Source organism: Chrysochloris asiatica, unplaced genomic scaffold (assembly GCF_000296735.1).
Source record: "Chrysochloris asiatica unplaced genomic scaffold, ChrAsi1.0 scaffold00127, whole genome shotgun sequence".
NCBI classification, from domain to species: Eukaryota; Metazoa; Chordata; class Mammalia; order Afrosoricida; family Chrysochloridae; genus Chrysochloris; species Chrysochloris asiatica.
In genome coordinates, this window is record NW_006408645.1 from 1,671,845 (window position 1) to 1,694,416 (window position 22,572).

Here is a 22,572-nt window from a genome sequence, read left to right on the forward strand (position 1 = left end):
TTCCTTATTTTTCTCAACTCCATGGTATAGTGTTTTGATACATTTTATAATCACATTTCTGAATTCCTTCTCAGGCATTTCCAAAGCCTGCCCATCATCCAGTATGCAGTGTAGGTCTACTTCCAGCTTATTTGCCTCAGTCACTTTATCTCGTTTCTGGATATGTGCAGATATGGTCATCTGCTTCTGTGTTTTGGGCATATTCAGGAATTATCTGTGAGCTTAATACTTATATGGGTGTGTATTTTGGTATTTTTTATGCTTTCTGGTTGTCTCCAGGTAGATGTGATCAGGAAATGGGCTTCTGTTTCACTCTTCTTCTTGAGAAATTTCAAGATGCCCCTGTTGGTTGTTGTAACATAACTTAGGATTTAATTTTCGGCCTATTTCCTTTTTAGTATGTCTGTTCTGCTCCACAATCCCCGTTCAGGCCTTTTTTCCTAGACAGTGGAAACTGTCTCTTTAAATTTCAAGGAGATCTGTGTGCATGCATAGTAGAAGCTTCCGAGGGTGGGGTTGGAGTGCCCACTAGCTCAGGCACCCCTATAGTTACCAGAATGGAGGTGCGCAAGCAGCAAGGGACCAATGAATAGATACCAAACTAAAAGAACGTCCACACCTTTATCTCCGTGGTTCTGTCAGGCATCCATGGCTGCTCTGATCCTTCCCCCGCTTGGTCTCACCCAAGATGGTGGCTCCTGGAGCAGCTGAGAGTCTTGATTAGAAAGCACTGGATTTCTTGCTTCTGCTACAAATTCCCCCAGCTGTAAGTCTTCCAACCTTATAAATATTCCTTTATATGTGGTTCAGAGTTCTGGGACCATCCCATGAGCCTGCTTGGGCCTGTATTCTGTGTTGTTGCTGACAGAGCTCCTTACTGCACTTCTATCCGATCCTCCATCTTGTTTGTTCTCTCATTTGATTTATTGACTGCTGCTTCCATAAGTGTTGATTGTGGATTCAAGTAAAATGAAAATCTTGACAAGTTTGATCATTTCTGTTTATCATAATGTTGTTTATTGGTTCAGTTGTAAGGATTTTTATTTTCTTTATGCTGAGGTGCTCCCCATACTGAAGGCTGTAGTCTTCATAATCCATAAAAATTACAGCTTAGAAAACTCTATGGAGCAGTTCTACTCTGTCACATACAGAGTCATTATGATGTGGAACTGAGTCAGTGACACCCAATAACAAGTATCCTTTCTAGTCAGTTTTCCTAACCAGCCACTCACAAGAAATGTTAACATATGCATATTATGTGTTTATCTGATATATACATAGAACAGTTTCGTTATTTTTTGGCTAAATAAACAGGGGTGACATCGCCCCCACTGAGAATGCATGGCCTAGATTGAGGCTCAGACTCCACCATTAGTCCTCTGTCCTTTGGTTCCAGCAGTGTTCTCTCGGGAGGGGGATGTCCTTTAGCAGTCCTTTAGCATTGCAGCATGAACGAAGGGAGAGAGCCAGTGTCATCAAAAATATGTCTGCTTGACTTCCCTCCCACTTTGAGAAAAGGAAAGGGGAGAATGACGGACACTGTAAAGTGAAATTGGATGGGGGGGCTTGAGTCTCTCATTTCACAAACTCACTGGGTATAAGCCTCAGGTGTGCCTCTTGGGGTTCCCCCAGTACAACTCTTTCCTCTGCTCCCAGGTCAGTGTTTTTAGGGACTCCAAGGTGAAAAAGGGAACAGAACAGTTTTGGGGGCTTGGGAAAGGGCTAGTTACAGACCAAATGCTGACAGATGAGTGAGATGAACTGGGTGTGAAGTACTAGGGACTGGTGGGGATTGTGGCAAACCAGGCAGTCAGCACTTACATCTAGCCAATCACTGCCAGAAGGGAATGCAGGCCCAGTGTGGCCAGCTAATTTGATTCTTCCAAGAAGCAAGAAATCTGGACTTACAGGTAAAAAAAAAACCCCAGAAAACCCACCTGCAGATTGGAGTCTGTGGATAGCTGCTAATGTATCAACTCTACTAAGCCCTGAGACAAGGAAGGTAGAATGCCTGGGAGACCCAGGGCCCCTCAATGAGTACGTAATCCTCCCTCAGTTCCAGGGCCTTCCATGGGGGTAGCAAACCACTCCACTGACTTGTGTTTGGCCATGGCTGTCTCTGTTGTCCTCCTCCCTCACTAATGTTGCCCACGGTGTGTACCTCTCTAGAGCCGCCGGAGACTTTCAGCGTGCGGTCTATGTACTCCTTGGCTTTGTCGTGGCGGCCCATGAGCCAGAGGAAGAGGCCAGCGAAGTACAGGGCAGTCCCACCTGCTGTCTTACGGACTTCCTTCAGGCTGCTCTCAAGCTCCTGGATAGCTTCTCGGTCTATAAACTCCAGAGAAGAGAAGGAATTAAGTGAGTAAGGGGCATCACCTGGTGCTGCAGGAGCCCCAAAGGAGTCCCCTCATTCTGTACAGCTGTTGGCACACCTGCCCAAGGCCTGGAAAGCAGGAATGCTGCCCCTGCCCCTGCCATGCCCAGAGGGCTGCCTGAGCCTTCCTTGTCTTCTCTTCTCTGTGCTCAGAAGTGTGCTTAGCACATGAACCCCCAGCCATGAACCCACAACTCATCCTGGGTGGGGAAACAGCTATTTATAATCTCTCTTGGAATTTCTCCCTGGCTCCAGAGAGGTGGAGTTTAGGAGTGGAATTATTTACAGTGGTTTGATTTTTCTTGATAAGATCTGGGCAGCAGGAGAGAAGGGTGTCTCCCTAAATCTTGGCTCTGCAAAGAAGACCCCTCTCACTATCCTGCTTTCTGCCTGTGCTTCCCATGCAGTGTGTGGGCCCTTGGGGGAGTCTTCCTTGAAGCTCTGGAAGGAGGGGAACAACGGCCTTTCCTCACTGACCAACAGCCTCTACACACATACCAGTGCAGCCCTTGGGGGGCTGTGTCTCTGGAGCAGGGCTTTCTTTCCCTTGCTGGGCTAGGCCCGGCTGAATGTGGCTGCACTCACCGATAATTTCACAGCGCTTGTGAGCATAAATGAGGGCCATGATGGAGCACAGGGACACATCTGGGTGGTTTCGGATGCTCTCCAGGTCATTGATAGCATCCTGGATGTGCTCTGCAAAGAGAGGAGAGATACACATAGTTAAGCTCTTAGGGTTAAGGCCCAGAGGGCAGGAGGCTCTGCTTAGTCACGTGGGAGACCTTACCAGGCACAGGGCCTGGCACTACCCACTACCTGTCTTTTCCAAGTCCTCTTGGAGATGTGGCTCAGTGGCCTGAGGAATTAAGCTCCCTGAAAAAGCTGCTGGCACCATAACCCAGGCTCCTCAGGCTTGGAAGGCTTGGAGTGGTGAAAATTAAGGTACAACTTCCAGGCTGGAATTACTGACTAGGGGTCATTTCTGAAGAAGGCACCTCAAGACCCACTGATTACACTGATTACATCCTTGTCCACATTCACTGACCTTGGCCATGGGTAGGTCCAGCCAGTGCCCAGCTCAGATGACCTTCTTAAGATCAGTGAGTCAGCATTTACTTGGGCCCCATTCCTCTCTCTCCTTGCACATGTACCATACTTGCCTGGCATCCACCCCTACAACTCTGTCTTCTTCTTGTGCTACCGGCTCCCAGTTTCTGAGTCTGGGATTAGTTTAATAGTCATGCAGTAATTTCTTCACCCACTCATTTTACAGATGGGAAAACTGAGGCACAGAGCAGAAGTAGTAAACTCGCTAAGCTCTCTAAAGTCAACTAGATATGGATTACATAGGCTTCTGGGGGAATCTAGCCACTAAATGGAAGACTGTTTCCATGGGAACATAATTGATTAAGTAGGTATCAAAATACTGTTTGTTAAGGCTGTACAAGGGCCGGGGGTCAGGAGCTAACACTGTGGAGTCCTTACCTTCCCTGAGGACTCCGTAGGCTTTAAAGAACTGAAGCACAGGGTCATTGCTGAATTTTTCCAGGCCCTTGGCTGCAGCATTCTGCACATGGCGGAAGTACTTTTCTTGGCTGTAGTAAATGATTCCAGCCTGGGTAGAGGAAGACACGATCGCCCAAGTCCCACTTTGTTTCTATTCTGGCCCAGAGAGGGCCAGGTGCGCTTCCTCCCCTCTTCCAGTTTCCCCTTTGTTGCAAAAAAGAAAGAGAAAGAGAGCCTCATCCTACCCTTGCAGCAGCCCTGGGAGCAGCTCCAGGCAGTGTCTCTGAGAAGCAGTTTGAAACAGTTGGTTTTGGAGTCATTTCCTACTCATAGTGACCCTGTACAGGGTTTCCGAGGCTGTAAATCTTTACAGGAGCAGAAAGCCTCATATTTCTCCCATGGGACAGCTGGCAGTTTCGAATTGCTGACCTTCAGATTAGCAGCCCGATTCTTAACCACTAATATGCTACCAGAGCTCCTTTCAAATGTGAAGGGGAATTCAACTCAACCTTTGCCTACTAGTAAGGGAATATGGTGGCTTGACAAAGGTCATGCACTGGTGGGGCTGAGATGTCAGAGCTAAGTCTCACTTCCTCCAAGGCTTGTGGGTGCTGAGGTTGGGGACAGATGTGGTCATATTGTAAATAGCCTTGTGGGCCATATCAAAGAGTTCAGATGTCATACTGAATGTGCCAGGGAGCAGCTGAAATCAGTGGCCTCACTAAGGGAGGTATGGTCAGCACTGGTGACACTGTTGGAGGGTGTGGCATCAAAACGACTGTCTATGAAATTGTTGCACAGTGTTTCAGCAGCAATTTATGATTTTTAATAAAAACATCCCTGTGATTATTAAAATAAGAATGTTTTGTAAGCTCAGCTTGCATATATCAATATACCTACTCGATGGAGTCCTGGTGTGGCGCTGTAGGATAAGCACTGGATTGCTAACAACAAAGTTGGCAGTTCAAACCCACCAGTCTCTCCTCTGAAATCCTATACAGGATTGCTATGAGTTGGAACCACTTCAACAGTACTTAACAATAACAACAGTGACAGTTTAGGGGTCCTGGTGTGGCATTATAAGATAAGCACTGAATTACTAACTGCAAAATCAGTATTTCAAACCTACCAATCAATCTTCGGAAACCCTATACAGGGTCACTATGAGTCGGAACTGACTTGATGGCACTTAACAACAACAACATGTTAATTTGCTTTTTGAACTTTCTAACGTATTCCAGTTATCATTATTACCCAATTACAATGATTCTTCAAATCACCTGTCTTCTGCACAGACTATGAGCACACATTGTTGCTTTCATTGTGAACCTGTATCAATAACTTTTTTTGAGAATGAAGAAGTAATTAAAGGAAAAGAAGAAAATATAAAAGACTTCTACTCAGTTCCTAACAGTGTTATAACTAATGTAATTTGATGTAGATTTTACATAAAAACTTTACTGTAAGTATTCATATAAATTAAGAAATATTACATTTATGCAATTTACAACTATCTTTATCACAATATTCTATGATCAAAATTGATAATAAACATCAATTTTATTATGGGAGGAGGTTTACGGGATGGGGTGGGAAGGACACCCAACTCTCATTGGAATGGCTTTAAGCAGGGGAGAAATGTAATCAGATGTGTGTTTTATCAAAAACCAGTTGGGAGGGAGGCTGTTAAAGGTGCTTTGGTCAGAGATGGTAGTTTTCCTGGATTGGGAGATAAAAAGAAGCGAGTGAACTCAGGAGATATTTGTTGTTTGTTGCTGTTGTTAAGTGCCATCGAGTCAGTTCTGACCCATAGCGACCCTGTATAGGGTTTCCGAGGAGCGACTGGTGAGCTTGAACCGCCGACTTTGAGGTTCAAACAGACTTTGCAGTTCAGCTCATTAACCCACAGCGCCACACATTTCTAGCTCTAAAGGGATAGAAGTGGTAAACAAGTGGTAAACGGGTACGGGAAGAGGTAGGCGATAAGTTTGGGGGATCAAAAGGCGGATGCTGGGGGATGGTGATGCGATAATGAAGATGGGTTTTGAATGCGTTTGTTTGGGGGAGCTCAGGAGAGAGGACTGAGTGAAGGATTTTGAACTCAGGGTACACAGAGGACACGGAAGAGGATGCACTCGCCAGGAAGATAGAGGCGAGAAGGGCAAAGACGGCCTGTAACGAACGAAACAAGTTGGGCGGGCAAAGGGACAGCAGGAGCGGTTGGTTCAAGGCACTGGTACAGGGATCAGGGACGGAGTGTCCCGGAGGGAGAGGCCGGGCAGCGCCGAGCTCACGCACCATAAGGAATGAGGAGTCACTGCTGCTCATCTCCGACTCAGGGGCTCCCAGTTCCGATCTGGTTAGTGGCGCCGCGCGAAGCCGTATTCTTGAGTCAGGGGCCAGGGCACACCTCTCGCGACCGGAAGTTAGAGGAGCGCGCGTCCTTGGAAACGGAGCTGCTGGCTGGTTGCTAAGACGTGGCGTCAGAGGCGGGAGTAGCAAGGCGCCTCACATGACCAGGCGTTGGTAATCAAACCCTGAGAACTCAAGTCCGCTCTGGCGGTACCAGCTGGGCCTACTGGACGCAGGAGCCGGAGTGAGCCTTGGCCATGGGTCTGGGAGTCAGCGCCGAGGAGCCCACGGGAGGCACCGAGGGCTTTCACCTGCATGGGGTGAGTGCCCTCCTCCCCCCACATTCCCCGCCGGCTCTGGTGTCCTCGGCTGGGCGCCCGCGGGTGAACACTAGACGACGGCGGTGTTCCGGGTGGTGCTACCTTCTTGGAGAAGCCGCCAGGGAGAGGTAGCCCCGAAGGACTCCTGGTTCCCGGCCCGTCTGCGACCGCGGTCAAGCCCAGCCGCCGCCCCAAGTGCCAGCTGTGCAGGAAGCAGGAACATTTCCTGATCAGGCCTCCCGGAATGGCACATTACCTGGTGAAGAATGTACCAGTTCCAGTTGGAACGCCTTTGCACACTTCGGATGCACTTATGATCGCCTACTGTGTGCCGTGTGCCCTGCTAGGCCTGGGGGGAGAGTTGGGGACGTGGAGGATCGGGCATTCCGGCTCTCAGGATCTTACAGCCTAGGTTCGGGGTGACAAAGTGAATCCCGACTGCAGGGACCCCATCGTCGCACGTCCCGCCTGTAGTGGGGTTGAAAAGGCTTTGGGAGGGATCCAAGACCCATGTGAAGAAGCTTGGGGAGCCAGAGAAGGTTGCGGAAGCCAAGCAGAGAGCGTTTGCAGCAGAGGGAGGGCCTTTGGGATAAGGCATTGGGAAGTCCGCTGAGGCCTGGACTGAGAATGTCATTTTGGTGTGACAACTAAGGAGATCTGGACTAGCATTCCTGGGAAAGTGGAGACCTACTGGGTTCCCTCGAGTCTGGCTATGAAGGGAGGAGTGGGCACCCGAGGACAGATGGAGATTTGTGGTTGAGATTGACAAGGGTTGTCATTTAGGTGAGAAGGGCAAAGGTCTCTGTGAGAAGGACCTCCTTTCTCAAGTGAAAAGCCACCGGTGCAGGGTTGGGTGTAAGCAGGCAACAGTGCCAGTGTGGTGCCTGGCTGTTGAGTGGTCTCTGTTAAGAAAGGTGGCCAAAGGTGGGAGGGCCAAAGAAGAAACTTACTCAAAGGAAGAATTTTGAGGACTCAGAGTTGCTGCGATTTGTGCTTGATTATGGGCTATCCCTTGTGGACATCATGGCAAGGCGCTGAGCAGAAAAGATGGGCAATGATATGCGTCCATCTTGGAGATTTCCCAACAAGTTTGACCGAAGGCAAAGGAATTGAGGCTATTGCCAAGTGGGTGGGTGAGGTGATGGTGGGAGTGAAGCCAGGAGAGGCCTGATGAGTGGGGACAGAGTGACGATTCCAGGTTGTCATTCACCAAAACAAATATTTTTGAGCACTATTGTGTGGCAGCAGACTGTAGACATGCTGTTCTCATGAAGGTTGCATTTGGATGTAGACAGGAAGAGAAGAAACATAATAGTTGGGTACTGTCAGGTAGTCCAGTGTATGATCCTCCCATATGACAGAGTAGAACTGCCCCTTAGGATTTCGTAGGCTGTAATCTTTTTTTTTTTTTTTTTAAAGCTTTTATTGTGTATTGAGTGAGTGAAGGCATACAGGGCAGATTTAGCAAATTTTACATTCAGCAAAATATTGTAATGATTACGATCCCCTCCATGTACCCTTAACCAACAGTGTTTACCTCCATTATCTCTCTTTTTTTTTTTTTTTTGATGTACACATACCACAGTGTATGTATGTATTTGTTTAAATGTCCAAAGGGCACCTGTTTGTAAAGCAGTCTGCAGGCACACTGCCTTTCTCAGTCCATGGACCTGTAGTCCGCTGCTGCTCTGGCTATGCCATGGCCTCAGCCACCATCTCTGTTGTTGCCACTTTTCTGGTTAGGATCGCTCGCTCCTCTCATGTTCTTCCCTCTTGATGGTCTTAGGGTCCCCTGTTTCCTAAATGACAAATTAACTACGTCCCTCTTTCAGTTGCACCTCTTCTACATTTATATTGTGACAATAGTTAGACTGTAGTCTTTACTGGAATAAATTACCAGTTTTTTTCTCCCACAGAGCAGCTGGTGGGTTTGAAAATCTGATCATTTGTTTAACCGAACACTTACCTAATACACCACCAGGATTCCTTAAATATGGTGGTGGTGGTGATGTGCTGTGCAGTTGGTTCTGACTCATAGTGACCCTGAACAGGGTTTCCAAGGCTGTAGGTAGTGATAATTGCTAGGAAGGAAAATAAAGCCGGGAATGAACAGTGATGAGCATGTGCTATTTTGCATAGCGTAGTCAGGGAAGGACTCTGGTCAAGTAGGAAGGAAGGAGTGGACAGTACAGATATCCTGGGAAAGAATGTTTCTGGCACTGGGGCTAGCCAGTTCAGAGGCTCTGCGTGGGGGTAGTGTGTGTGAAGAAAAGCAAGGAGGTGACGCCAGATGGTGCAGGACTTTGCATGTGGTCCAGAGGATTTAGGATTTTATTCTTAGATGCTGGAAGTTTTAAGTGGAGGAGTGACGTGGCTTAGTTATAATTTTAAATAAATGAATAGATGGGCTTCATTCTATAAATATTGGTGTGCCTGGAAAGTTGGAGGCTCTCTGCTCTCAGAGTGTTTATAATAGTGCAAGATTCACACGGAAAGGGCTGTCACAGGGCAGTTGGTTAGGAGATAGACTCTGGGTTGAAATTCCTGGGGTCAGATTACTGAAATCAGATGACTGTTTCTCATCTTTAAATTGGAGTTATTAAAAGAGTTAAATGATAGGGGAAGCAGGTGGTAACTTCCCCTCTCTAGATGTTAGCTGTTCTCATTGTTGTTAATTACATGTGTGCCCTGATGGGAGAAACCACGGCCAGAGTGTTATGAAAGCAGCTCTGGTTCTGGGGCTGCAGGATTGGGTGGGATGGGAGTCCCTGAGAGGGAGAAGAAGAGAAAATGCAGGGAAGGTGGTAGTTGTGGACATGAGAATAGGGTATGTAGCGAAATATCCAATTTCAAGTATGGTGCCTTGTGGGTTATGGCAAGGCTAAGGGTGTGGGAATTGGAGCCCAGCCAGGCAGAGGACAAGACCACAGGAGGTGAGGGTAGAAGTGTTGGGGGGCTGAGGGAGGGTCATACCTGGGGTGGGGGGGTTCTGAGCCTCTGGACCTCATAACGGAGAAAGAGCAGGCAGCACCAGTTTTAGGAGCCGGGGATTCACCAGAGGAAGGCAGGTGACATGGAAGTGGCCCTAGGCAGAGAGAAGTGTCCTCCATCCCAAACACATAGGAACTAGTCCTTATTAACTGTCCTGTGGTTTTCAAAACATCCCACCGTAGCTTTCCCCCAGAGGGATAGAGAACAGGGCTGGGGGCTCCCTCGTGGGGCCTTCGGCATCAGGCAAACTTGCTGGAGTTGGTTGCTGGGCTTGCGCTCATTGGCAGCCCTGGCGGCTTCTGCCCTGCAGGGTGTTCAGTTGGTGTTGCTGCCAGGGGTGAATCGCCTTGACCATCCTTCAGGAGCGCCCCCTGCGTCAGTTTGGGAAATCCAAGACTGGAGGGGCTTTTGGTGGGTCACAGAAGCTATAGGTTTTCCTCTGATAAGTCAAGAACGGAGACTAGGAAAGAGTAGAGCTTTTGCCCTTGAGCCCTGTGCCTCTGGATGGGGTTGTAGAGTAAAGGCCTCATTGTTTCAGGATAAGGAACTGTGGTGGTGCTAGACTGACTGCTGAACAAAAGGTGGATGGTTTGAACCCACCAGCCAAACTGCAGGAGAAAGCTTTGGCAGTCTGTTTCCATAAAGATTCATAGTCTTGGAAATTTATGGGGCATTTCTACTATAGAGCTTGCTATGAGTTGCAGGTGACCCGCTGGTAGTGAGTTTTGGGTTGCTTCAGGAAAGCTCAGTAAATAAACTTTGGAGATGGATTTCTGTCAGAGCCTGCAGGCTGCAGATTTTGGAGCTAGTAGTGAGCTCAGGAGTAAAGGGAAGGATAGGAAGCATTTCCAACTGGGAATACTTCCTGGAGGAGATGTTTAGGGTAGGAGTGGAGGCCAGACTGTGAGGTCAGTGGAGAGGCCCAGATCCAGGCCTTAGGGATTTGGCAGTGCTCATCTCCTGGTGTCGCACTGTGGGATCAGCACTGGACTGTGAACCACAAGGTCTGCAGTTCAAACCCACCAGCTGCTCCTTGGAAACTCTATACAGGGTGGCTATGAGTCAGAACCGACTCGAGGGTACTTAAAAACAACACCAGGCATCCTGGCCCAAGCTCATCCCTGCATTTGGGGTCTGCTCTCCTTGGTCACCTGACTCCAGTGGCTCTTACTGTCTCCTGTCATTTCAGGATTTGGGACCCTCCAGGATCTGGTTGCAGGCAGCCTTTTCCAATCCTGGTTGCATCCTGAGTTGCATGTGGGGACCCTCCCTCCTTCTCTGTCTACATCTAAATTTTTCTTCTGGCTTTATGCCAGCCTCAACCCAGCCCACTGGGGACAACCTCCCCATAGGCCTACTGCCTCCTCGTGGCCCCAGGGCTGCCCTGGGTTTCTGGTGAGGCATCTTTGGAAAGATCTGTGGATCATGAACAGGAAAGAGCCATTTCCTAAGAGGAAAACCTGTGCCTAGGAAGGCAGTGAGGGGAGTTGGAGTGGCTCTTGACAGTGCCATTGTCGTGGGGCATCGTCTGGTGTGGCCTGCCCAGAATTCATCCTCATTGACACAGCACAGTGGTGAGGGTCTCTGAAATTGAGGGCCAGGGCTGGGGTGGAAGACACTACTTGGAGAGTCATGGGTTGACACATTGACTGGTCTCTGCTATGGCACAGGTACAGGAGAACTCCCCGGCCCAGCAGGCAGGCCTGGAGCCCTACTTCGACTTCATCATCACCATTGGACACTGCAGGCTGGTGAGGCCCCCACACCCCAACCTACTCCTACTTTCTTGTGTGTGGCCCTCAGTCCCACTACAGGCCCCAGCCCAGCTCCTGCCTACCTTTTCTTCTGGAGGTGATGCAGCCTCTCTCTCCTTCCAGGAGCCTGATTAGGGCCCTGCCCTGGGCTCAGGGAGTGAGGGGGAGTAGCTTGTGGGCAAATGGACTCTTGGAGAAGGACCCCAGGGCTGAAAGGGCTAGGAGGGATGGAGGGCTTTGGCAGTGCTGGAGTCCTGGAGACTCAGAGGCCTTTTGTTTGCTTTGTTGTTTTCTGGGGGAGACTGAGGGCTGAAGCTTTGGCAGTGCTTGGTGATGGTGAGTGTTGGGGGGTGGGGTGGTGCCTGCCTATGGACCGGGGCAGCTCGCCTCCGAAGCCCAGATCTTAGGGGACCTGCTTAGGGGTGTGTGTGGGGACCTCAGAGTCAGCAACGCTGCCCTCACAGAACAAGGAGAATGACACATTGAAGGCGCTACTGAAGGCTAACGTGGAGAAGCCCGTGAAGCTTGAGGTGTTCAATATGAAGACCATGAAGGTGCGCGAGGTCGAGGTGGTTCCTAGCAACATGTGGGGCGGCCAAGGCCTACTGGGCGCCAGTGTGCGCTTCTGCAACTTCCGCAGGGCCAACGAGCAAGTGTGGCACGTGCTGGTGAGTGTGTGGCGTGGGTGCCCTATGACACCGAGGCTGAAGTGGGCTACGTGGGTGGAGCACCTGGGGGAAGACTGGTCCAAAGCGTGGCGCTGCTCAGGGTGTGGGCGGGGAGGGAAGTCCAGCAGCCGGATAGGAGGGGAGCTCCGAGTCCCCGAGGGGTGTGGCCGGGATTGTATTGGCCGGTATAGGAGAGGGGCAGGGTTTGGGTGGGGACGACTCCGTGAGGGCGAGCAGGGCTGTCTTACCTTGTGAAAGGGGGTCTCACCACTACCTGCACCGTGTTCCTTGCTTTGTACCCCTGTGACCTTGGGCATGTTTTTTTTTAATCTTCTTTATAGCTTGGTTTCTTGTTTTGAAAGGCGGGATACCATTTACTGGAAGGGTGGTTGTACAGACACTCCAAAAAGCTCTCTCTCTCTCTATGTAGTACATATATATGTATATATATCTATGGAACTCTGGTGGCACAATGCTTAAGCTGCTAACCGAAAAGTTGGCGGTTTGAACGAGCCTTCTTCCAAGGGAGAAAAGACCTGTCAGTTGTCTCCCATAAATGTTACAGCCTAGAAAACCCTACGTATCTACATGTATATATAGGGTTATTCATTTTGGCAGATGGAAGAAGGCTGCTCTCCCTGGTATGTCCCTTAGGGAGGACTTCAGAGGGACAAGGGGGATCCCTGTGGACCATTGGAGGTGCTTCCTGGGAACTTTTTCAAAGTTGTACTAAATTGAAATTGAGAAGTAGTTGAGGTGGGCTGATATATTTTCTAGCCTCTTCTATTGCTCACTGACTTTTTAATAAAAAAAGCATTTTGAATTCAGTGAAGGTGTACAGAACACATCAACATTCAACAAAGCCTACATTTTGTGTCATTACAATGATTGCAATCCCTTCCATGTACCATTAATTAACAGTATTTACCTCTGTTCACTTTTTTTTTAGCAGTACCTCCTTTTACTTTAAAGGAGCTCTGATAGCGTAGTGGTTATGAATCAGGCTGCTAACCTCAGGGTCAGTAATTCAAAACTACCAGCTGTTCTGCGGAAGAAAGATGAGGCCTTCTGCTCCTGTAAAGATTTACAGCCTCGGAAACCCTGTTACAGGGTCACTATGTGTTGGAACAGACTCCACGGCACATAGCCACCACCTCTGTTCACATTGATTTCTCTGATTCCCTGTTTACAGTTTTGTGGGTTTGTTTTACTTTGGATACTTACTTCTATATCTGGATTGGGTTCTGGGTATTGTTGTCATGTATATTAATCTTGGGTTATTGTTAGCTGTTGTTGGTTCTCAGTCCAAAGAACACCTTTTAGTAATTTTTGTAAAGTTGGTTTGGTTATTACAGATTCTTTTAACTTCTGTTTATCTGAAAACACCCCAATTTCGCCATTGTATCTGAGGGACAGATTTGCTGGGTATATGATGCTTGCCTGGCAATTTTTTATTTCAGGGTTTTGTATATGACATCCTGTTGCATTCTTGCCTACATGGTTTCTGCTGAGAAATCAGTCTTATTGGTTCTCCTTTGTAGGTAACTTTTAGTTTTCTTGAAGCCGCTTTCAAGATCCTTTTCTTGTCTTTGGTTTTGGAAATTTGATAATGATTTTCTTTTGGGGTCTATCCTGTTTGGGGTTGTTTAGCTTCTTGAATGGTTATCTTTTCATCTTTTACAGTGTTAGGGAAGTGTTCTTTCAGCAGCTCCTCAACAATTTCCTTAGTATTTTTTATTGTCTTTTCCGAGTCTGGAATTCTGATCACCCCTAAGTTATTCCTCTTCATGGTATCCCACATAAATCTCAGGCTTTCTTCTAATTTGTTCATTCTTTTTTTTTCTTATTGTTCTTCTACCTTACTAGTATGGGGAGTTTTATCTTCCAGTTCACTAATTCGGGCTTCCATTGCTTCAAATCTACTCCTTTGCCCTCTCAATGTATTGCCCATTTCTGAAATTTTAGTATTAAGTTTTTGAATTTTTATTTTGCATTTGTTTATTGCATTTGCTTTGCCTGGTTGTTCTTACAGTGTTTTCCTAAATTCTTCTAGGCTTTTTGGTGTTCTTGCTTTCCTCAATCTTTCTATCAATATACTGAAGATACCTAAATATCATTCTTTTGAATTCTTTCTCAGGTAGTTCCATTACCTTGTCTTCTTCAGAAACATTTTCTGGCTCTGCTTCTTGGTCATTTGTTTGAACTATTCTCTTGTTTCTTTGTGTGAGCTAAAATTGTTGTCTCCAAGACATTGTGGTGTTGTTATTTGTACGTAACTGATGATTGTGTATTCTTAGGCTGTCACCAACTGTCTCCTGGTGGGTGTAGTTAGAGAATGGGAATGTGTGTACTGTTTTCCGTTCACGCAGATCTGTTTAGTTTGAGTTTGGCTTGTGTTGACTGATATCTATCATTGGTCATGTGGTGTAGGCGTTGGTACTGGCTCTTGTCCAGTGAGTGGAGCTGTAGAGAGTCCAGTTGTGGCTGAGTTGTACGAGAATGGTTGCTGTCTCCCGTTGGGTGAGCATGAGGAGAAAACACACAGGAGAACTAAACAAAACAAACAACAGTGAAAAACAGGATAAAGGAGAAAAAGTAAACAAAAACAGCTAGCAACAAGAAAAAAAAAATAATAATTAAAAAGAGAAAAAAAAAACTCCCAACAAAACAAAACATCGAGGGAAGATGAAAAGAGAAAGAGACTTTCCCATTGGCGTGTGACTGTGCACTGCCAAGCCACTGTCTGTCTCTCCAAAGCTGCTCACAGGAGTTCAAGATGGCAGTCCGTTCACCACTCATTCTGTTTTTTTTTTTTTTTTTTGCCTCCCCTTCTCAGCTGCTTTTCCCAGTAGGTACTCAGTCCACTTCTCTAACCTTTCCTCAGGAGCTCAGGCTCCAGGTTTGTCCTCTGTGCCTGTTTCATGTGGCCCCTGCATCTTGAATTTAGAGGGTCTGCATAGTGTGTCTGCCTAGTCCTCCATCTTGCTGGAAGTCTCGCTCACTGACTTCTTGAGAAGCCTGGCCAAATTTCTCAACATTTTCAATCTGTCTCATTTTGTCCATGGATGAAATAGGGTTGATGATGCAAGTTCTTTCACATTCCCAGGGAGACTGAAAGATTGAGAGTGCTAGAGTGTTCCATGGGTTCTTTCTTATGGGAAAAAAGTAACTTTATATCTAGGTCTGCATGCTGCTTCCGGCTTCCCAACGTTTTTCAGCCACATAGCTACAGCAGTAAGCAGTAACAGCAGTGCAAATAGGCACTTACTGTGGGCTAAGGTGCAGTTTTCATTGTTTGCATATTGTGTACTTACTCTTCTCAGCAACTGAGTAGGCATTAACTAGCCCGCTCTGTATTACGGGGAAACTGAGGCTGAGAGAGGTTGTCCAGTCACAGCCAGCAGTCTGAAGCCACGAGTTGAGCCCAGTGCTCTGACCCAGATCATGGGGCTGGCCTCTTCTGGACAGATGTGGACCTGGGAGAGGTAGGGGAGTTGAAGGGTAGGGTAGTGGAGTCTGGGCTTAAGTTTCTGTTCTATGGAAGGAGGACAAGTGTCCTACTCACTGCCTGGAAGGAATGTCCTCGCCCCAAATCCCAGCAGCCAGACTGATAGTTGGTGATTCTTCTCCCAGGACGTGGAACCATCTTCACCTGCTGCCCTTGCTGGTCTGCGCCCCTACACAGACTATGTGGTTGGCTCTGACCAGATCCTCCAGGAAGTGAGTAGGCCCTGGCATGCCCACTGCAACGGGTGGGACAGATGAATTCTATCCACGAGGAGTGTGGTTTCATTGTGTCCCAGTCCTGCTGCTAAGAGCAGGACTCAGCCTCTATGTGTTTCTCACAGTCTGAGGACTTCTTCACACTCATCGAGTCCCACGAGGGGAAGCCTTTGAAGCTGATGGTTTATAACTCAGAGCTGGACTTCTGCCGGGAGGTGACTGTAACTCCCAACGCAGCCTGGGGTGGAGAGGGCAGGTACTTCCTGGGGCCCTAGGGGAATGGGGCTTAGCTGGGAGGCATGGACTCACCTCAAGTTCCATGGCGGAGGTGGAGGGGGCAGGGTCCTAGCCAAGAGGACCTGAAGTTGGCCATTGTTCTGGGAAGCCCGCACTGCTGATATTGGATGGAGGTGGCAGAGGTAGGGAATGCTGTGGAACAGTCCCCTGGATTTGGTGTTTCTGGCCTTCTGCAGTCTGGGGTGTGGTATTGGCTATGGATATCTTCACCGGATCCCAACCCAGCTCCCCAGTCTCCACAAGAAGCCACCGAGTTCCCTGCCAACTAAACCTATCCCCCAGGACTCTCCTGTTTCTTCTCATCTGGAGATCAACTCCAGCCAGGGTGACTACATAGAGGTATGTGAGAAGCGTCTTCCAGCTGGGAGGGAGGAGGAAGGGCAGAGGGCTGGTGCCGGCTGGCTAGAAAGAGAGAAGACTCTGGCAGGTGGCCCTGGAGAGCCTTCATGCTCTGCCTCTGCTTCTAGAACCCCATGGGAGTAGGTGGCTCGCCCATCCCTTGGGTCTATGAGTGAGGGCAAAGGCAAAGTTCTAGTTGTCATCCTCATTTCATGAAGCAGAAACTGAGGTTCACAGATGGGCAGTGTCTTGTTTCCTGCCTCCCAGTGAGTTTGGTAAAGCTGAGCCAGGATAGATGTCTGGCCAAGTCTACAGGGGAGTGCCGGTCCTGTGTTGTTAGCTATTGAGCAAGAGCACCAGGCTGGGACCTTCAGGCTGAACCAAGGGGCATGCAAGGATTGTTCTCCAGGCATGGCTGGAGCCTAGATCATTAATGGGGGCCCAGGCAACATGTTAGGGTCAGGTGGGCACCTAGAGCGTCTCAAAGGAGTGGGAAGAGCATGTCTTTTGTTGTTGACACTGCAGGGTGTACCTCACCCTAGCTGTGGGGGACGCTGCTCTGGCCTACTTCACATCATCTGTAGAGGAATGAGGGGCAGATCACTGAGACTGTTTCCTGCCTGCAGCAGAGCATGACTCCTGGTGTCAGGGTGGGGTGCATAACCCTCCACCTCTGTGCATTGTCCTGCTCCCCATTCTCCCCTGGCTCAACTAGGCCCTTCTGCAGGCATCTGACTCTTCCTCGGAGGTGCAGCTCCCCGTGCCTGCAAGTCCTAGCCCTAGTGCTCCAGATGTTGAGGGGCTTCCACATTCCATGGAGACGCCTCTCCAGCCTCCACCCCCACTGCAGCGAGTCATGGACCCAGGTACTGGGCAGGCCGTAGAGGAGACAAGCAGCTGCAGTAGTGGCCACACCTTCCTCACCTCAGCACCCACCCATTTCTTCATACTCACCGAGACAGCTGCAGACTCTGCAGTCCAGTGTGTGGGTGGGGAGTCTGCAGTCAGTGAAGAGAGGTGGTCCACTGAGGTCACAGCAGACTGGGGACAGAGCAGGGTCTGGGCACACTGCCCCTGTGCTGCTCTGGTGACGGCCAACCCCAGGCTCTCGTCTCAGGAACAGACAGTGGGGAATCTCTCTGGGGCTGGATGGGGACATCACCGAGTTGAGATTATTCTCATAAGCTGTGCTAGCAACAGGGTAGGGGGTTGCAGGGTACTGGCTGACGGGCAGGGATTTGTGCTTCGCCCCTTTCCCACAGGCTTCTTGGACGGGTCGGGCATTTCCCTCTTGGACAGCAGCAACGCCAGTCTCTGGCCTGGCTTAACATCTTCTACAAGTCTGACCTCAACAGCTGTCTCTGCCTCAGGGGTGGAGGACATCTGCTCCAGCAGTGGGTCTCAGGAGCGGGGTGGTGAGTGGCTGGCAGCTTCTGAAGCCCTCTAGGCAGGACCCCACACTGTTGGAAAGGCTGCCCTGAATTTCTCACTTGGGTGAGAGGTTGGCTTTTGGGCTGGATTCAGTTGGACAGAATCTCGGGTGAAGGTGGCGTCAGTGGGGTTATCTCCCCAGGTCACACCGGCCCTGGCACATAGCCCTGGGCCCTGCAGATCTCCCTCAGCCTGTTTCTGTGTTGCAGGTGAGGCCACGTGGTCTGGATCAGAGTTTGAGGTCTCCTTCTTGGACAGCCCAGGTGTCCAGACTCAGGTGGATCACCTGCCTCAGCTGACGCTTCCCGATAGCCTCACTTGTACGGCTTCACCAGAAGATGGACTGTCTGCTGAGTTGCTGGAAGCTCAGGCTGAGGAGGAGCCGGCTAGCACAGAGCGCCCAGCTTTTGGGATGGAGACTGAGGGACCAGCTAACCAAGCCCAGATCTCTGCCGCAGAATAATGCCCTGGGCCAGGACAGACCCTTCATGGCATCGCCTGGGGCCCAGGCGAACACTATGCTGGTTTCTGCTGCTGGGGTCCGGGAGACTTTTGTGTCCGCTCAGACTTCTGGTTTCTGATCTCCAGGTGACGCCCACTCCCCAAGCGTTTATCCTGCCTGATGGTCCCAGCTTTGAGGCTTGGACACTTGTTCAAGGGTGCCCAAACAAGTTCTTTGGCGTGGCAGAGGGCTGGGAGTACCAACCCAGATTAAATACAGTGTGTAAGAGTTGTGTAGGAAAGAATTCTTTGCTGCTTGGGTGGGGCCTGGCTGGGTAGTAACAGGCCTTGAGGGTGGGCACCTTTTGGCTGTGCACCTCCAGATCCAGCACTTGCTCCCGCTCTGGTCACTGGGGCTGCACAGAAGGCAGTAAGGCCTAGGCCTGATTAGGTGTGAAGACGGGACAAGGGTGGCAAGGGGTCAGTGTGGAGTGTTTGTTTACTCCGTAGGGTTTGTCTTGATTCTTCTGGCACAGCCAGCCAGCCTCTAGCTGGACAGGAAGGCACCCCCATGGCCCAGTCACAGCCTCGGCGCAGTGTCACCATTGGCTCAAACTGACCAGCACATTGGCTGGAGAGTGGTGGTGGGGGATATCTTGGCTCATCAGCAGAGATCCATCCACCTGTGCCTGGACTGTGGTGTTTCTTCTAACCTCGGGCCTCCCCTGCCACAGCTCTGGCAACTCCTGTCAGTTCCCTAACTTCATTTACAATAATCTCTTCTAAACCAAAATGGCCGTCAGCCAACTCCAGTGATAAAGTTTCACATTGTTTCATGTTCGGTGTAAGCAAACTCTCATAAGCAGTCTAATAACTTTATAAATTAGGGGGGGTGGATCTGGGACCCTTCTATCCTTTCCCATAATGTAGTGGGGGGAGGCTTCTACCCGTGTCCTATTCCCAAGTGCCTTTGGAGGGTTTACCTGGCTGTGCTGGGTCTTCTGCTCTGAGCTGCTCCTGCAAGAGGACTCCATCCAGGGTTGACCACTCATGGCCTGAAATCCTCTGCTGCCTTGGCTGGGACCCCTCGCCTTCCCTCACATCTCTCTAATTATGAAAGCGGCCCTCGGCCTCATCTGCTAGTCAACCCAGTTGCGAATCCCACTTTTGTACCTTGTCAAGTCTACCAATAGAACATGCGGTGAAGTCCGCAGAACAAAGGCATTGTATCCAGGGCCAGTGCTGGAGTCTGGGTCTCAGGCTGTCTGGGAATCCAGTGTCTCTCTAGGGATCCAGGAAGGAGAACAGAATTTCCACAGGACTGTGTTGGGGTTAGCTTCCCTTAACTCTAGTCATCCATAGTCTGACCCAAAGTGGCCCTCACCTGAGGGTTCTGGTTCTTCCCTCATCCCATGCCCGCTGGGAGATAAAGGCCTTATCAATGCTAATTATCTCCAGGGTAAATGCAAAACCAGAAGGCCTCTAACTTTCTCTGCAATCTGCTTTGAAGGAAAAAGACAAATGAAAAAAATAAATGTATACTATGAAATATTTTAACTAAAGCCTTTATTCTATACAACTGTGAAATACAGATTTTACCCTTTTGGCATTGCAGACTGACAGATTTTCTGGAAACTGCATTACTGGTTTGGAAGGAAAAAAAGTACAAGCATGCTTGGAGGGTCAGATCAATGATGGGGATGGAGTGGAGCGCAGCTGCCCCTTGAGGCTCGGTACAGAGGGCAGCCACCCAGCAGAACCCACTTCTCTACCTCAAGGGCCCCTTGTGCAAACACTTGGGGGTGGATAAATGAATTACAATCTTTTGAGGTGTTTTTTTTTTGCCATTAATTCATAACTATTGCTAAAAAAAGTGCACCAAAAGTGCACTGTGGTATCCAACAGATACGTAGAAAGGACTTTTAAAAAAAGAAGTTGGGGTGCTCTCTGCGGAAGGGAGAAAGACCATTTCAGCTCATTGGAAATCTGGCTGCGTCTTTCCTCACTTCTTCAAAGTACAGGAGGCAATGACCTGCCTCTTCCCAAAGAAAGCTGACCAGCAGTGAGGGAACCCTGTCTCTGCAGCTGTGCAGATCAGAATGTCTCAAATAGGAACACCTGGACCCAAGCCCATCACCTGTCCCCAGCAGAACCTGTGAAGATGTAGAAAGAAAAAACCTTCCCCAGCCCCTGCTATTGTGGGGACAGGACGCACACAAGCTGGGGAGGCAACTGGACTGGATTAAACTGCCCTCTGAAGGCACTTGTGCTTCTGGCTTCGTATAGGAGGCTTGTCCGATGTGGTTTTATGGGGTGGACCACTGATCTATTCTGAATACAAACAACCTTGGGGAGAATCCAAAGTATTTTTTTCTGCCAAAAGTAAAAGTGTTTATCCCCAATAAGTTATATTCTGTACAAGATCCAAATGACTCTATGAAAGCTTTAAATTGTTAGAAAGAACATTGAAAAGAAGCTCTGAATACAGGTACAACAACAAAAACCTGCATATAAAACTTTGGAAAAACAAATATGTATACTTCCAGGATATGAATATCAAATCAAGTCACTATGATATCTCTACTCTGACACCAGACATTCGGGTAGCATTCCAATGAAATGACAATTCCATCATGGTCTGAAGTTTTGACAGTGTCAGGCCGCTCACCCAGAGCAGGAATCTGGGGTGTCAACTGGTTTTGCCCATACATAAAGCTGGACACAGTGCAGGAGGAGTGAGTCGGCTGTGCTTCCTTGTGGCTACCACACAGTCCGGGGCATCGGGCAGGTGGTGGCCTGGAGGGTTCAGGCAGGACATAACTCTGGCCAGGCAGGCAGCGTGCTGTGATCCAGCACCTGGAATTTTAACAGCTCTTCCTACAAGAACACATCTGAGATGCAGTATTAAAAAGAAGCCCAATATTAACCACTTATGAAATGGGCTGGCTCTCGAATTGTGCAGCAGCAAATTCCTGTTAAAATAACTGTCTTTAAATGATGAGAACAATTTTGATTTTTTTCTTTTTTTATGACAAACTTGGAAAAAGCCTTCATAGGTACTGCATGAATGGAATGTACTCTTAGAAAAGCTACAGAGCATGTGGGTTGGAAGTATGTTTGAAACACAGTGACAGATGTGGCCCAACCAATGTGTCGTGAACACAAGCTGACAGACAAAGATAAGGTCCTTTGAAACAAAAGGAGGAAGCAAAGTCTGCACTGGCCTGGCATCGGTTCTCTGTGTATCTCTCAAGACAAGTGTACTTGAGGGGGATCCTCTGCTCTCATAGTCTGCCTCTCTGGGGACAGCTTAACCTACACATGGAGACTGGTTTCTATAGTACATCTCAATTAATCACTTGAATTGAAAGAGAATCCTGGTCCATACCAAATCGGCCGTTAGACGTCTTGCTCCCATGGGGGCTCAGTGGGCTTCCTAGGACTAGTCTTGGGGCCATAGAGGAAGGTCAGTAAATAAAAACCCGGAACACTTGCCGCCTTTCACGTTGATTTCTGACGGTAATGAAGGGTAAGGTCACCACCACTCTTCCAGATGAAGTGCTTCACGGTGCGAAGGTCCATATTTGGGTCTAAAACCTGAATAGCAAAAAAGAAATGCATTTATAAAGGCTTTAAACTCTTAAGAAGACCTGGACTGCTAACTCGGGACCTCTCACCATGGGGTCCAGCTAATTCCTTCCAGCCCCATCCTGGTGAGCTGCTCTCGCATACAGAGCTTCCAAGCCTGCAGGCACTGAGATCAGGCACAGGAAGCAACTGCAGTTTATGTGGCTACGCCAGAAACACCAGATCATCATCTTTCAGTCATCCATTGGAACAAACACCTGAGTGCACCTTGATTTTAAAAGGGCTCAGCCATTCCTCTGCCCACCTCCATTTTGAATCGTAACACGGCATATGTTGCACTGTAAATCAAGACCAAGTATGTATTTCCCCAGGCTGAGACCGGGGCTTTGAGCCAGCTCTTCCTAGTTTAGTGAAGGCTAAGTAAATGAAATTGCAACAGACCTGAATTTTAAAATCTGGGTGAACTGGAATGATACTAAGAATGGGAAAAATTACAGGGTGAAGTCCTGCTAGAAACCTCATGTCCCTCTTAGAAAATAAGGTCAGCAAAAGTGTTGCATAGCAAGCAAATCCCTTGCCCTACGGATTTTGCAACAGCAATGTAACACCATATGTGTAATTATCTACAGTCCTGCCAATAATCCATCAGGCTCCTGAAAGGGTTCACTATGCCTCTTCAAAGTCTCCCACTCTAGGGCTTTGAACTGTAAGTTTTCCTGTCCTGGTTATCAGTCATGGTCAACAAGATTTTTAAAAACCGTGGCCATTCCAGTTTTACGTCATTAGCC

General features: G+C 48.7%; 3 protein-coding genes across 5 annotated transcripts in view; 1 reads left to right on the plus strand and 2 right to left on the minus strand.

Moving 5' to 3' along the window:
* Positions 1-6,208, minus strand: part of TTC21A (tetratricopeptide repeat domain 21A) — a 68,309-nt gene extending 62,101 nt beyond the window's left edge. Inside the window, exons 1-4 of the mRNA XM_006869179.1 lie at positions 6,179-6,208; positions 3,860-3,989; positions 2,960-3,070; positions 2,162-2,328 (exon numbers count right to left, since the gene is read on the minus strand). Coding sequence (XP_006869241.1) covers positions 2,162-2,328; positions 2,960-3,070; positions 3,860-3,989; positions 6,179-6,208 — 438 coding nt within the window. The remainder of the gene's footprint in view (positions 1-2,161; positions 2,329-2,959; positions 3,071-3,859; positions 3,990-6,178) is intronic.
* A 281-nt stretch (positions 6,209-6,489) lies between these two features.
* GORASP1 (golgi reassembly stacking protein 1, 65kDa) lies at positions 6,490-18,218 on the plus strand. The gene is made up of 9 exons (XM_006869180.1): positions 6,490-6,552; positions 11,214-11,294; positions 11,762-11,965; positions 15,599-15,685; positions 15,814-15,944; positions 16,162-16,324; positions 17,040-17,190; positions 17,587-17,739; positions 17,965-18,218. The coding sequence occupies exons 1-9, from the start codon at positions 6,490-6,492 to the stop codon at positions 18,216-18,218; spliced, it is 1,287 nt and encodes a 428-aa protein (XP_006869242.1).
* A 1,527-nt stretch (positions 18,219-19,745) lies between these two features.
* The window catches only part of WDR48 (WD repeat domain 48), a 72,065-nt gene continuing 69,238 nt past the window's right edge, over positions 19,746-22,572 (minus strand). For 2 of the 3 annotated variants that reach the window (XM_006869131.1, XM_006869130.1), the window contains one exon: positions 21,101-21,793. In XM_006869131.1, coding sequence (XP_006869193.1) covers positions 21,698-21,793 — 96 coding nt within the window. In that variant the 3' untranslated portion in view covers positions 21,101-21,697. Of the gene's footprint in view, positions 21,794-22,572 lie in introns of all 3 variants that reach the window. The other variant, XM_006869129.1, reaches the window with a different exon arrangement.